A 12,987-nucleotide genomic window follows, 5' to 3' on the forward strand; every position below is an offset into this window, starting at 1 on the left:
CATTCCCTGTGTCCTGTCATTCCATAATGTAAAGTCTCCAAATGCTCACCCTATCACTGTGCAGAAATCCAGAAGTGGGATCAGTTCTGGATGTGCTGGAAGCTCCAAAAAAGTTGGAAAAAAATGAGCATTTTTGTGCTTCCTTGTGCCCAGGTTCCTCCTTCTCGCCCTGAGTGCAATTCCTGTCTGTGCATCCCAGTAGGTGCTGGGAAAAGGGTTCTCTGTGATCTTAGTGCTGCTTTTCCTCCCTACCTGTGCAGATTCCTTTAAAATGAAGGAGGAAAGCAGTGATTTATAGGGAGAACATTGTGTTTTCCAGAGCTGCAAGCAGAAAGGCCGTGTTTCCTGTTCCTTGGGAGCCAGGAGCTCTGGACGCTTTTTGTTGTCGTTGCTTCTGTTTGCTTTTTGTCACCAAGCCTCATCCCAGACTGGGCTCTTCCCACACTGTTCCACAGGAAAAACACCCTGAGGCAGATGTAAAAGAGTTTAAATGAAATTCTGTCTGGTTCCTTTGCTGCTCTGTGACCTGGGGAGCGGGGAAGCAGCGGCTGCTCCAGGGGAGGGCTGAAGGCCCCAGGCAGGAGCTGAGGTTTTCCTGCCTGCTCCTTCTGGCCTGTGGAACTGCTATTTCTGAACATTCCCTCTGCATCAGCCTGCCCATGATTCATTTCTTTCATTTCTCCTGATCTGCTGGAGAGATCCTTGGCTTGGAATAGCCCAAAGCCACACGGGGAAAGTCAGGAATAAAGAACCCACTGGAATTCAGGGAGATGAGCAGGGAATTCGTTGCCCTGGACACCAGTTTCAGGAGGGTTTGCTTCCACCAGTGCAGCACATTTCAAATCCATCCCTGAGATTCCCATCCCCGGCAGGAGCAGGGAATAAATTACCTCCAGACAGACAAAGTAGATTTTTCCTGCTTCCAGTTGTGGCCTTTCCAAGAAAAGCATTAACTGCAGCATCTGGAGCCATCTGCCTTAAATAAAAGTGTGCTCAGGAGCTGTCCTGTCTCTGGGACACATGGAAGTGGAAAGACTGACAGAAGGTTGTTCAGCAGCAACTCAGCACTGCTGAAAATCCCACTGAACTGAGCTGGAATTAGGAATATGAAGAGCTCCCAAATCCCAGCCCAGGAGATCTCCGCTGCTGAAGAGCCTCAGTGCCCCAAGACCTCCCTCCCTTTCCTTGTTTTCGGCCTTGCTGGGCTCCAGCACCCACAAATATTTTGGAAAACACGCTGAACATTATCCCAGGTTGGAAAAAAAAAATGGAGATGGCATTTTATTGGATGGGAGAGGCTTGTAAAGCTTTGGCAGCTGCACAGTTTTGTTTGTCAGCAGCGTTTAAAAGCTGAATTCTTCCTTGGGCTGCTTCCCTCTGTGTTATGGGCGGGTGCATCGTGTTCAGCTGGTGTTACTGGGAAAGCTCCCAGTTCTGGGCTGGGAACCACCTTGGCTTTGTGGTCAAGGCACTGGGATGATGACCAGTGGCACCTTCTCACCTGGGCCAGGGGATGCTTGTCCCACAGGGTTTGTTCTGGAGAGGGAAAAGCTCATCCTGAACTAAACCCCCTCTCCCCATGAATGTGAAGCTGCAGAAAAGTCCTTTCTCCTCATTCCTCCCTTTAATTTGAGAATCCCCTTCTCCCTGGAGCAGATCCTTCCCCACTCCTCCTCCACAGCCAGGGGAAAAGCTGGGATCAGGTTTCTGCTGGCCAAGGCTGCCCCTTCCCACATGCCCCCATCCCAGTGCCCAGCTCTGCTCCTGCACAGTGCTGGGAGGTGAAATGATTTGCAGATGGATCTTGCTCAAAAGAAAACAAGTGAGCTCATCGTTGTCCCGCTGCCAGGGGTTTATTCCTGACTGTAACTCGGCCTCTGGAGCTGACAGCACAATTTATGTTCGGAAATGAAACAAATCTAAAGTTGAGTCCCTGCTCTTGTTCATTCCTCACAGTGGCTTTTATATAGGAATTGCTGTAACTCCTCCTCCCAGTTCCTGCTCTGGCTGGGAAAGCAGAATTTAATGCATTTTGCTGATGGAGAGAGGAGAAATTTGGGATCAGTGAGACGGACCTGCTGCCTTTTTGAGGCCTTTGTGGCTTGACAAAGAAATGGCTCCAGGATCAAACAGCTACTCCCACCTGAGCCAGTCTGCTCACCCCGACACAAACCCAGTCAGAGGAGCTGGGCAGCTCATCACTTCAGTATTTGCAGTAGGAACCTCCTGGGGTTTTTTCCCCTGGAAAATCTGGGATCTGAAGGGTTTTGGTGGGCCTGGCTTCCCTCCCTCCTCCCTGAGGCTGAAGGCAGCACCTTGATAACTTCAGGAGTTTCCCAAGGGTTGAAACCTCTGCTCACAGCCCCGAGGAGAAGCTCCCCAGCCTCTGCTCAGTGGGATTCGGGTGAATTCTCCTGGGGTTTGTGTGCAATGATTTGTTCTCCGCTCCCCAAGTCATGGAATCGTGGAATATCCTGAGTGCTCCTTAACCAACCCTTCCCACAGAGCTCCACTTGGGCTTTGTTCAAAGCTTTTCTGGGATGAAAATCCCTCTCTCCTCACCAGCAGAAATGGTTTGAATTCCAGCTTGACCTGGAATTGGCCGAACTCTCCCAGCAGGAATGTTCATTCCCACCTCTGACCTGAGCAGCATCGCCCTGGGCTCCCACTGATCCCAGCTGGACCCTTTTGTGTTAAAAACAAAACATCAGCAAAGCCCTGAGATTCTGGCTGTAAAGATCAGCTGAATTCTGCTTTTTTAACATAGATTCAGTCTGGGGACATGAGGTGGGGTTTTATTTCTCCCCAGCCTCCCGAGGGCTGTTAATTCCATCCAGATGTGGATGCCTCATGAAATTTCCAGGATGAGGTCATTGTTTGCTATTCTAAGGCATCCCCATCTCTGCTTCCCTAAGTCAGGCTGGTTCTTGTCTGCTCTGGAGTTCATGGAGCTCTCTGGACCTGTTTGTGAAGGATGAAAATGCTCCTTCAGGTCCTCCCTTCTGTCCTGAGCATGGCTGGGAAGTGGCTGCTTTCTATTCCATCTTCCCTGGCTTTATTTTTTAAATTGTAACTCTATTCCTGTTTTCCCATCCTTTTTTTTTCCCTCAATTCAGGGAGTCCCTGACAGCTGTGCTGTGCCAGAGGTGGGTTCTGGCAGCCACTGTTCCCCACAGGTCAGGCAGGGTCCTGCTGCTGTTCCCTGAGATGGATCTCAGCCCCGCTTCATGCTTTCCCAGCATCATGGGATGCAGCTGCAGCTCCCTCTCCAGCCTGGATCCATGCCCAGCCTCAGCCCAGGCAGGTCGGGTTCCAGGAAGGATTAGTGGGAGGCTGGGAGCCAGGAGAGCCTGGAGAAATGCTGAGCTGGGCAGCAGAGCCCAGTGAGCACAGGGGAGAAAAGTGTCCCCTCAAACAGCCGTGACCCTGCGAAATCTAAATCCTAAATGGAAAACCTGGGAAAGGCTGGACCTGCTCAGTGGAGTCCCCAAAAGGCCCCTCAGAAAGGCTCTTTGCCCCTCTCCAGCTGCTCCCAGGCTCTTTCTGCTGCAGCAAAGCAGAACTGCTGCTTTTTCTCCCCAGATTCCACCCACCTTGCCGTGCCATTTATCACAGCTCATCCCTGGATCCCAGCTCTACGTGGCAGAGATTCCTGGAATGAGGAGCAGCCCTGGGATCACGCAGAGCCACGTGGAGATCCCAGCAGGGCGTGGGCTCCCCTGAGCCTTCCCTGCTTTTCACTCCTTTCTGAGGCTGACCTGACCCACATTTCCATTCCTCTCCAGCCCAGCGGCCTCCCAGTCAGGATGGAGCTGGATCCCTTCCCTTCCCAGTTTATCACACGTGCCCCTTCCTCCTCAGGAGTGCCTGGAGCAGCTCCAGGAAGTTTGGGAGTGAGAAGCAGGAGCTGCTGCCAAGCTGCTCTGCTGCGAACAAGCCAGCAGGGGAATTGCTCGTGCTCTCGGAAATTGCTCTCGGGTTGTTAACACAGACTCAGAGAGGCTTTGGATTTTTCCCAATCCCAGCTGATAGCTGCTGGGCAGCAAAACGGGGAGGCTTTTTCTGGGGGCTCTCCAGCCCAGTTATCCGCACAAATCCCCTTGGTCCATTTGGAATTAGCTGATCCCCGTCCCTGCCTTGGATGGGATCTGCACTCCTGGGAATGTGTCATTTGCTGGAGCTGCACCTTTGATTCCTACTCAGACTTTTTAGTTCTTGCAGGGATTTATTTCCTTTAAAGTGGTTGGACTTGATGATCGTGGAGGTCTTTTCCAAGCTTAAGTGACGCCTCAACAGAGTCATGGTGTGGATGAACAGATCAGCCTCCAAATAATCCTGTCCAATCCTCACTTCATCCTGGGGCATTTTTCCTCCCAAAATTTAGCAAAATCCATCTTGTTTACAGATCCCTAACTTCTCCCCTTCCCCTTAACTCCGTTCAGGATGTTTGCCAGCAGAAGGAAGCAGCACTACTGGGCTTACTCCATGGAGTGCAGCGGGAGCGAGGCCCACATTTCCAGCTGCAAACTGGGGAACCACCTGACGGGCGCAGGGAAGAACGGCAGCTGTGACAACGGGATGCCCGCGGTCGTCAGCTGCGTGCCCGGCCGCAGCCTTCGCCCCCAGCAGCCACAGCAGCTTCCGAAAGGCCTTCAGGCAGGAGGTGAGCAGGGAGCAGCCCCAGAATGGCTTGGGAAAACCCTAAAAACCGTCTGGTCCCACCCCCTGCCATGGGCAGGATGCTTTCTGCTGGGCTTGTTCCCACCTGGCCTTGGGCACTTCCCGGGATGAGGCAGCTTCCCTGGGAATTGCATCCCAGGACCTCACCGCTGTTCCAGGGAGGAATTCCTTCCCGAAATCTCATCTGTCCCTTCACTCTGGCAGGGGGAAGCCATTCCCTGTGTCCTGTCCTGTGACCGTGTTCACAGGGGTCCGAGGATGAGGGAAGAGATCCGACTCCATGTTTCAGAAGGCTGATTTATTATTTTACTATATATATTATATCAAAGCTATGCTAAAAGAATAAAAGAAAGGATTTCATCACAAGGCTGGCTAAGAATAGCAAAAGAAAGAAGGAATAACAAAGGCTTGTGGCTCGGACAGAGTCCGAGCCAGCTGGGCTGCGATTGGCCATTAATTAGAAACAACCACATGAGACCAATCACAGATGCACCTGTTGCATCCCACAGCAGCAGATAACCATTGCTTACATTTTGTTCCTGAGGCCTCTCAGCTTCTCGGGAGGAAAAATCCTAAGGAAAGGATTTTCCATGAAACGTGTCTGTCTCCTGTCCTTCCAGGCCTTCCTGCCCAGCAGGTTCCCAGAGCTCAGGGCTGTTCCTGCAGCATCCGCTGAGAGATGTGAAAACAGAACTGTGGCATGGTTTGGGTTGGCAGGGACCTCAAAGTCCATCCCATTCCACCCCAGCCATGGGCAGGGACACCTCCACTGTCCCAGGCTGCTCCAAGCCCTGTCCAGCCTGGCCTGTGACACTTCCAGGGATCCCGGGGCAGCCACAGCTGCTCTGGGAATTCCATCCAGCCCCTCACCACCCTCCCCAGGGAGGAATTCCTTCCCAATATCCCACCCAGCTGCCAATTAGAGCAGGAACCCCCTGGGGGTGTAACGTTCACCACCAACTCCCACAGCGTCCCCTCTGCAATTCCCGCCTCCCTGCACCCCCAGCTGAGCTCCCACCCTCCCAAATTCCAGGTTCTTCCCTCCATCTCCCGCCTCCAAAGGGTGGGAGAGCAGCTCCCGGGGCAGCTGGCAGAGCTGGGAGAGAGGAGCGAGGAATTCCCTGGGTCACGCTCCTGCTGGAGCTGCTCTGAGCCAGCTGAACTCGTGCCCGGCCGTGCTGTTCCACAGGCTCTGGGATTCTGCTGGAATCACCCTGTGGAAATCAGCTGCCATTTCCTCCACCTCCGTGTCCTGCACGAGGAAATGCCCTGGGGGGAGACTCGGAAAACACGGGGAGCTTGGAAAGCCGGGTTTGTTTAGTCTAGCGAGGAGGAGAGCGCTGAGCAGGGCGTAAAAATCCCAGGAGATGCAAAAATGTTGGAAAACAAGGCTGGAATTGGTCGTTCCCAGTGTCAGGGGTAGGAGAGGGCAGCTTAACAAGCCGCAAACACGGGCTAGGGGGTGCCAGGGGAAACTTTCCAGCTGCAGCCTTGGGATGGATGGGGAATCCCGGAGGTTTCCATTGGAGAATTTTGTGGATTTGTGAAATTGTGACCATTTGGATTTTGGGGCTGAACCTGGGTGTTTTAAGGGGGTCTCTGGGCCCTTCCCAGGTGCCAATAATGGGAATAATCATTGGTGGGAATGAAGCAATCCCTGCCTGGATGCCAGGCTCTTCCCTGCAGCAGAGCTTGCAGGATTTAGGCCCGGGAGGTGAAAGGTTTTGTAAATCATTGTTAATCTCCCGAGCCGCACGCGCTGCCAAGTAATTCCTTAAGCCTTTGTTTGGGCTTTGCCTGTCCTTGGTGCGACCCCAGCCTGGAGAAAAAGCTCCAGGCGTGATCCCAGTTGGAAAAGCAAAGGATCTTTGGTGTTCCCAAACTTAAAACTTTGCTCTCACCACCTCAAGGCAGCTCTTGGGTGCAGCAGGAACTGGCAGCTCCCTGCTTGGCAATGGAGAGAGGAGTGGGTGATTAATAGATAACAACTAAATTATATTTAACTATATTATATATAAATTGTATTTAACTAAATTATGTATAACTATTTTGTATTATAAACCCAGAAATGAGAGGAACTGGAGCTGCCACTCAGCTGGGCATTTCTGACTGCAAATGTCAGATTTTTTATTCCTCTTTTCATTTCTTATTTATCTTTTCATTATTATTTATTATATATTGTTTATATATTATGATTGGTCAGAACGGAGCACTCAGGCAGGTTTTCTAGGGCTTGAGCTCAGTGTTGGCCCTGGATTAAGCCAGGCATGATCCCAGTTGGAAAAGCAAAGGATTTTTGGTGTTCCCAAACCTAAAGCTTTGCTCTCACCACCTCAAGGCAGCTCCTGGGTGCAGCAGGAACTGGCAGCTCCCTGCTTGGCACTGGAGAGAGGAGTGGGTGATTAACAGATAACAACTAAATTATATTTAACTAAATTATGTATAACTATATTATATTATAAACCCAGAAAGGAGAGGAACTGGAGCTGCCACTCAGCTGGGCATTTCTGACTGCAAATGTCAGATTTTTCATTCCTCTTTTCATTTCTTATTTATCTTTTCATTATTATTTATTATGTATTATTATTGGTCAGAACGGAGCGCTCAGGCGGGTTTTCTAGGGCTTGAGCTCAACGTTGGTCCTGGATTAAGCCAGGGCTGGAGGTGTGAACAGCAAATAAACTTCTTTAGGGCAGCCAGGGGTGCGAGCTGGGCACTGGTGAGCTCAGGGCCATTCCCAACCCTCCTGCAAGGCTCCCAAGGAATACAAGAAATGGGGTTTTTTTCCCATTTTTTCCAGGATGGAAAAAGGTTCCTAAATCCAAGCACCTGCAGAGAACTGGGATGGGGTTTTTTATTCTCTGCCCACACGTGAGGTGTGAGAAGCAAATCCATGCTCACCAAAATCTTTGCAGATAAAAATCTCCTTTCATCCAGCACTTTCAGGCATTGGAATTATGTGATGGATTTTTTAAGGTGTCTCGAGTGATTCTGTGATAATATTTAGGCCCAGATTTCCATAAATAAGCCCTGCAAAGGATGGAAGTGACCCCACTGTTGCCTTTTTCCCAACCTGGAAAGGAAACTTGAGACAATTTTAGTACGGGGGAATACAAAAGAGGATCTTTATTTGAAGCCTTTAAGAGCAGTTATGGAAAGATGTCCACAAAACACCCTCACAAGGATGAGTATCTACAGGGGGTACATATTTATAAATAGTGCATATTTATAGAGTTTAGGATATTAGCATAATTGATAAAAGGCACTAATTAAGAGGGCAAGTGGTGATGCAAATTTCCCCCCCTTCTCTGGAGTTTTCCCTTGAACACTGGCTGCGTTTTATCCATAAAATTGTACCTCAAAAAGTTGTTCTGGGCCTTGGCTCCCGGGAAAAACCAAGACAGGACTGGGGCCCTGCAGCTCCCAGGGCTCGGAGCTGTGGAATTTGTTTTGTCTTTCTGCCTAGGGAAGGGCCATGGAAAAGTACTGGGAAAAGTACCTACTAATGCAATAGGCTACAGAGCTCCAAATATATGTGTGAAGAATACAGAGAACATATCAAAGGGGAAAAAAAGTGTCAAAAATGGGGTTTACTTTCCTAGTAAAATTTTAAAAATTTAATAAAAAGACAATAGGAGGCAGAAATAAAGCAAAGGGTTAAAAACTGTTGGGTGTTTGGTATTTAGTTAAGAGTATACTGTTATCTTTGGAGATAGTTTTTAAATATTTTTAAAATTATATTAGCTTGTTGTATATTCATAGACTTTTATGTATATTCACATTTTTCTATAATCTAGTTTTCATATTCTAGGAATATTTTGCATGGCCCCACCTTGGGTTTGTTTTTTAGAGCATTTGTTTCTTGGCTGTGCTTTTGGTCTGGTTTTTTTTACTACTTTTAATTTGGGCTTTGGTCTGTGTTTTCTTTAGATGCTGATAGTTGGTGTATCAATAGTAGGGTCTTCACTAAATGTTCACTGGATGTTATCCTGACTAAACAGACAGCCCACTCATAACTACATCAGCTACTGCTGCTATGATGTCCAAGTTTTTGTTAATTCACAGAATCACTGGGTTGGAGGAGACCTCCAAGATCGAGTCCAGCCCAGCCCCAGCACCTCACCCAAACCCTGGCACCCAGTGCCACATCCAGGCTTTGTTAAACACCCCCAGGGATGGGGACTGCACCACCTCCCCGGGCAGAACTTTATCACTGTTTTAATTAAAAACTTTTCCCTAATATCCAACCTGTATTTCCCTTGGCGCAGCTTGAGGCTGTGTGCTCTGGTTGTGTCAGTGCTGCTGGAGAAAGAGCCCAGCCCCAGCTGAGCCCACCCTAGGGAGCTGTAGGGAGGGATGGGGTCACCCCTGAGTCTCCTTTTCTCCAGGCTGAGCACCCCCAGCTCCCTCAGTTGCTCTCCACAGGGCTTACATATTATATTGATGGCTTTTTGCAAATATTAAGATGAATTCTATATGTATAATGTAACAATAACTTTACTTTTATTTCTGCTATTATCTCTACAACTCCCTGAGAGGTGGGTGCACTCAGCTGGGGCTGGGCTCTTTCTCCAGCAGCACTGACAGAACCAGAGCACACAGCCTCAAGCTGTGCCAAGGGAAATACAGGCTGGATATCAGGGAAAAGTTTTTTATGGAAAGAGTGATCAAGTTCTGGAATGTTCTGCCCGGGGAGGTGGTGCAGTCCCCATCCCTGGGGGTGTTTAACAAAGCCTGCATGTGGCACTGGGTGCCAGGGTTTGGGTGAGGGGTTGGGGCTGGGCTGGACTGGATGAGCCTGAAGGTCTCTTCCAACCCAGTGATTCTGTGATTCTGTGATTCTGTGAATCTGTGATTCTGTGAATCTGTGATTCTGTGAATTCTGTGAATTCTGTGATTCTGTGAATTCTGTGAATTCTGTGAATCTGTGATTCTGTGAATTCTGTGAATCTGTGATTCTGTGAATTCTGTGATTCTGTGAATTCTGTGAATTCTGTGAATTCTGTGATTCTGTGATTCTCTGATTCTCTGATTCTGTGATTCTGTGATTCTGTGAATCTGTGATTCTGTGATTCTGTGAATTCTGCATTTATAACAAAGGCAAAACCCAAAGGGCATCACCGCTCCTGTGTCTGTGTCTTGCAGCAGCCCCTGGTGAGGCTGAAGGGAGGAGCCAACACGGGCGAAGGCCGCGTGGAGGTGCTGAAGAACGGGGAGTGGGGCACGGTGTGCGACGACAACTGGAACCTGGTGTCGGCCAGCGTGGTGTGCCGGGAGCTGGGCTTTGGCAGCGCCAAGGAGGCCATCACGGGAGCCAGGCTGGGCCAAGGTGAGCTCCACCACACCCCAGGGAGCTCCACCACACCCCAAGGAGCTCCACCACACCCCAGGGAGCTCTACCTCAGCTCCAGGGAGCTCTACCTCAGCTCCAGGGAGCTCCACCACACCCCAGGGAGCTCCACCTCAGCTCCAGGGAGCTCCACCACACTCCAGGGAGCTCCAACACAGCTCCAGGGAGCTCCACCACAATCCAGGGAGCTCCACCACACCCCAGGGAGCTCCACCACAGCTCCAGGGAGCTCCACCACACCCTAGGGAGCTCCACCACACCCCAGGGAGCTCCACCTCAGCTCCAGAGAGCTCCACCACACTCCAAGGAGCTCCACCACACTCCAGGGAGCTCCACCACAGCTCCAGGGAGCTCCACCACACCCCAGGGAGCTCCACCACAGCCCAGGGAGCTCCACCACAGCTCCAGGGAGCTCCACCACACCCCAGGGAGCTCCACCACAGCTCCAGGGAGCTCCACCACACCCCAGGGAGCTCCAACACACCCCAGGGAGCTCCACTACACTCCAGAGAGCTCCACCACACCCCAGGGAGCTCCACCACAGCTCCAGGGAGCTCCACCACACCCCAGGGAGCTCCACCTCAGCTCCAGGGAGCTCCACCACACCCCAGGGAGCTCCACCACACCCAGGGAGCTCCACCACACTCCAGGGAGCCCTGGGCTTGGGAGAATTCATCCCCAAACACCTGACACCAAATTCATCCACCAAACACCAAATTCATCCACCAAACACCAAATTCTTCCCCAAATTCATCCCCAAACACCAGACACCAAATTCATCCCCAAGCACCTGACACCAAATTCATCCCCAAATTCATCCCCATACACCAAACACCAAATTCATCCCTAAACACCAAATTCATCCCCAAATTAATCTCCAAGCACCAAATTCACCCCCAAACACCAGATTCATCCACCAAACACCAGGTTTATGTCCAAAAAAGGAGACAGAGGTGTCCTGGTACTTTATTCAAACAAAGGGAGAGGCCATGGGGTCCCTCAAATTTTTTGAGGATGCAGACTCCTTTTAATCCTAATTTTTCTCTCTCATTCCCCATTGGCTGAGGTACTTGAGAGGCACAGGCTTCCCAAATCCCCTAATCCAGACTCCCTTCTAATGCATCCCCCTTCTAATGTATTCTAATGTCTTTTCCTTGTGTCCATCAGTGAAATTCCCATAGAATTTATGGTTCCTCCCATTGTTTCTTTCATCTCTCAGTATCCAGTTCTATTCAGCAGCAGACCCACAGCTTGTTTGTACAGACAAATCCCTCATTCCTTTCACTGGTGCCCTGAATTAAGGGATGTTCCACCCCCAGGAACATCCCATAACTCAGGGCACGGTGGATTTTCATCGGGATGTTCAATTTGAGGACCAGGAATTTCTTCCCTAACCTTACTAAGTCTCTCGGGGCCAGACTGGAATTCTGTGACTTAAAAAGATTCCCTAAAAAAAAAGCCTGGGGATGCTGAGTTTGACCTTTTGCTCAGGCAGCTGTTCCTGAGCAAAAGGTCAAACTCAGCATCCCAGTAATTAATTCTTAACAACTCATCAATTTTCCAGTAATTAATTCTTAATTATCTCATCTGCTGCTCTGAAATTCCCTTTGAGGTCTCCAGAACCACACCATGATGTAATTCATTACTAGAAGGTTCCTGGCAAAAAGTGAGTCCTGGAGTCAGACTTCAAACAGTCTAATTTAAGAGCAGGACAGTAATTTAGCTCATTATAAATAGAAGGGCATTTGAACAGCTCAGAGCCAGGTTTGGGTTTGGATTTCCTGTGTTTGGGAGTTGGTTTAAATCCCAAACATGGCCAAAGATGAACTGAAACCACCTGGTGATTCTCACACCCTGTTCCCGGGATGGAAATAAAAAAAAAATACAGCAAACCCTTGTTGTGAGAATAGAAAATTTAAAAATTAAAAAATTTAAACTAAATCCTTGTTTGTGAAAATAACCAAAAAAAACCAAACCAAACCAAACCAAAACAAAAAACCCAGAAGACAACCATGACCTTGTGGGAATAACCAAAAAAAGACACCAAGCCCTTGTTGTCAGAATAACCAAAAAAAAAGACACCAAACCCTTGGGAGAATAACCAAAAAAAAGAAAATGACACCAAGCCCTTGTGAGAATAATCCCAAAAAAACACCCAAAAAGACACCAAATCCTTGTTGTAAAAGTAACAAAAAAAAAAATTTACACCAAATCTGGGTTGTGAGAATAAGGGAAGTGGGGAAATTTTGAGACTAAAGGAATGGGGGAAAATTTGAAAAGAAAGGAATGAGAGAAATTTTGAGATTAAAGGAATGGGGGAAAATTTGAAAATAAAGGAATGGGGGGAAATTTGAGAATGAAGGAGTGGGGGAAATTCCTTCAGCTTAGAGAAGGGGAGAGAAGGAAAAAACACGTGGGTGTCCTGAGTCTGGGAAGCTTTAAAACTTGACCAAATCCACTGGATTTGCCAAAAACCCTCTTTGTGGCGGGCTGGAATTTGCTGATGTGTTTAAGGGCATGTAGGAAACAGCTTCATCATCCTGGGGCTGCCACGTGAGGGAGGAGAACGTGGAACGCGCTGTTCCACGGCCTGGAATCTCCCCCTGCCTTCCCACACGCTTCCCTTTCCATTTTTTTCCTTTCCCTTTTGCTCATCCATCAGTGCTCCGTGTCAGGAGCGTCCCTTGGGGTGGGTGATGTCCCTCCAGCAGCCAGAGGGTCACGTTTTGGTTGGAAAAGGAGATTTTTCTGGCCCTGGATGCTCAGGGAGCCGTGTCCCTGTTTACACTTGATTCTGTTCCAGCTGCATCCCAGGGGATTTGGGTTTTCTGAGGGTGCTTTGGAGGAGCAGCATCACCATGGGTGTGGGAGGTTGGATTTCACAGGCTGAATCAGCTCCCAGTGGCTGAACTGGGAGTCCCAGTTTCACAGAATTCACAGAATTCACAGAATTCACA

The 12,987-nt window shown here is 49.4% G+C and overlaps 1 protein-coding gene across 1 annotated transcript in view; it reads left to right on the forward strand.

The window, feature by feature from the left end:
* The window catches only part of LOXL2 (lysyl oxidase like 2), a 77,076-nt gene that overhangs the window by 38,889 nt on the left and 25,200 nt on the right, over nucleotides 1-12,987 (forward strand). The window contains 3 exon segments of the mRNA XM_030964289.1: nucleotides 4,443-4,611; nucleotides 4,613-4,663; nucleotides 9,826-10,009. Of these exon segments, the coding sequence (XP_030820149.1) occupies nucleotides 4,443-4,611; nucleotides 4,613-4,663; nucleotides 9,826-10,009 (404 nt within the window).

Source organism: Camarhynchus parvulus, chromosome 22 (assembly GCF_901933205.1).
Source record: "Camarhynchus parvulus chromosome 22, STF_HiC, whole genome shotgun sequence".
Classification (NCBI taxonomy): Eukaryota; Metazoa; Chordata; class Aves; order Passeriformes; family Thraupidae; genus Camarhynchus; species Camarhynchus parvulus.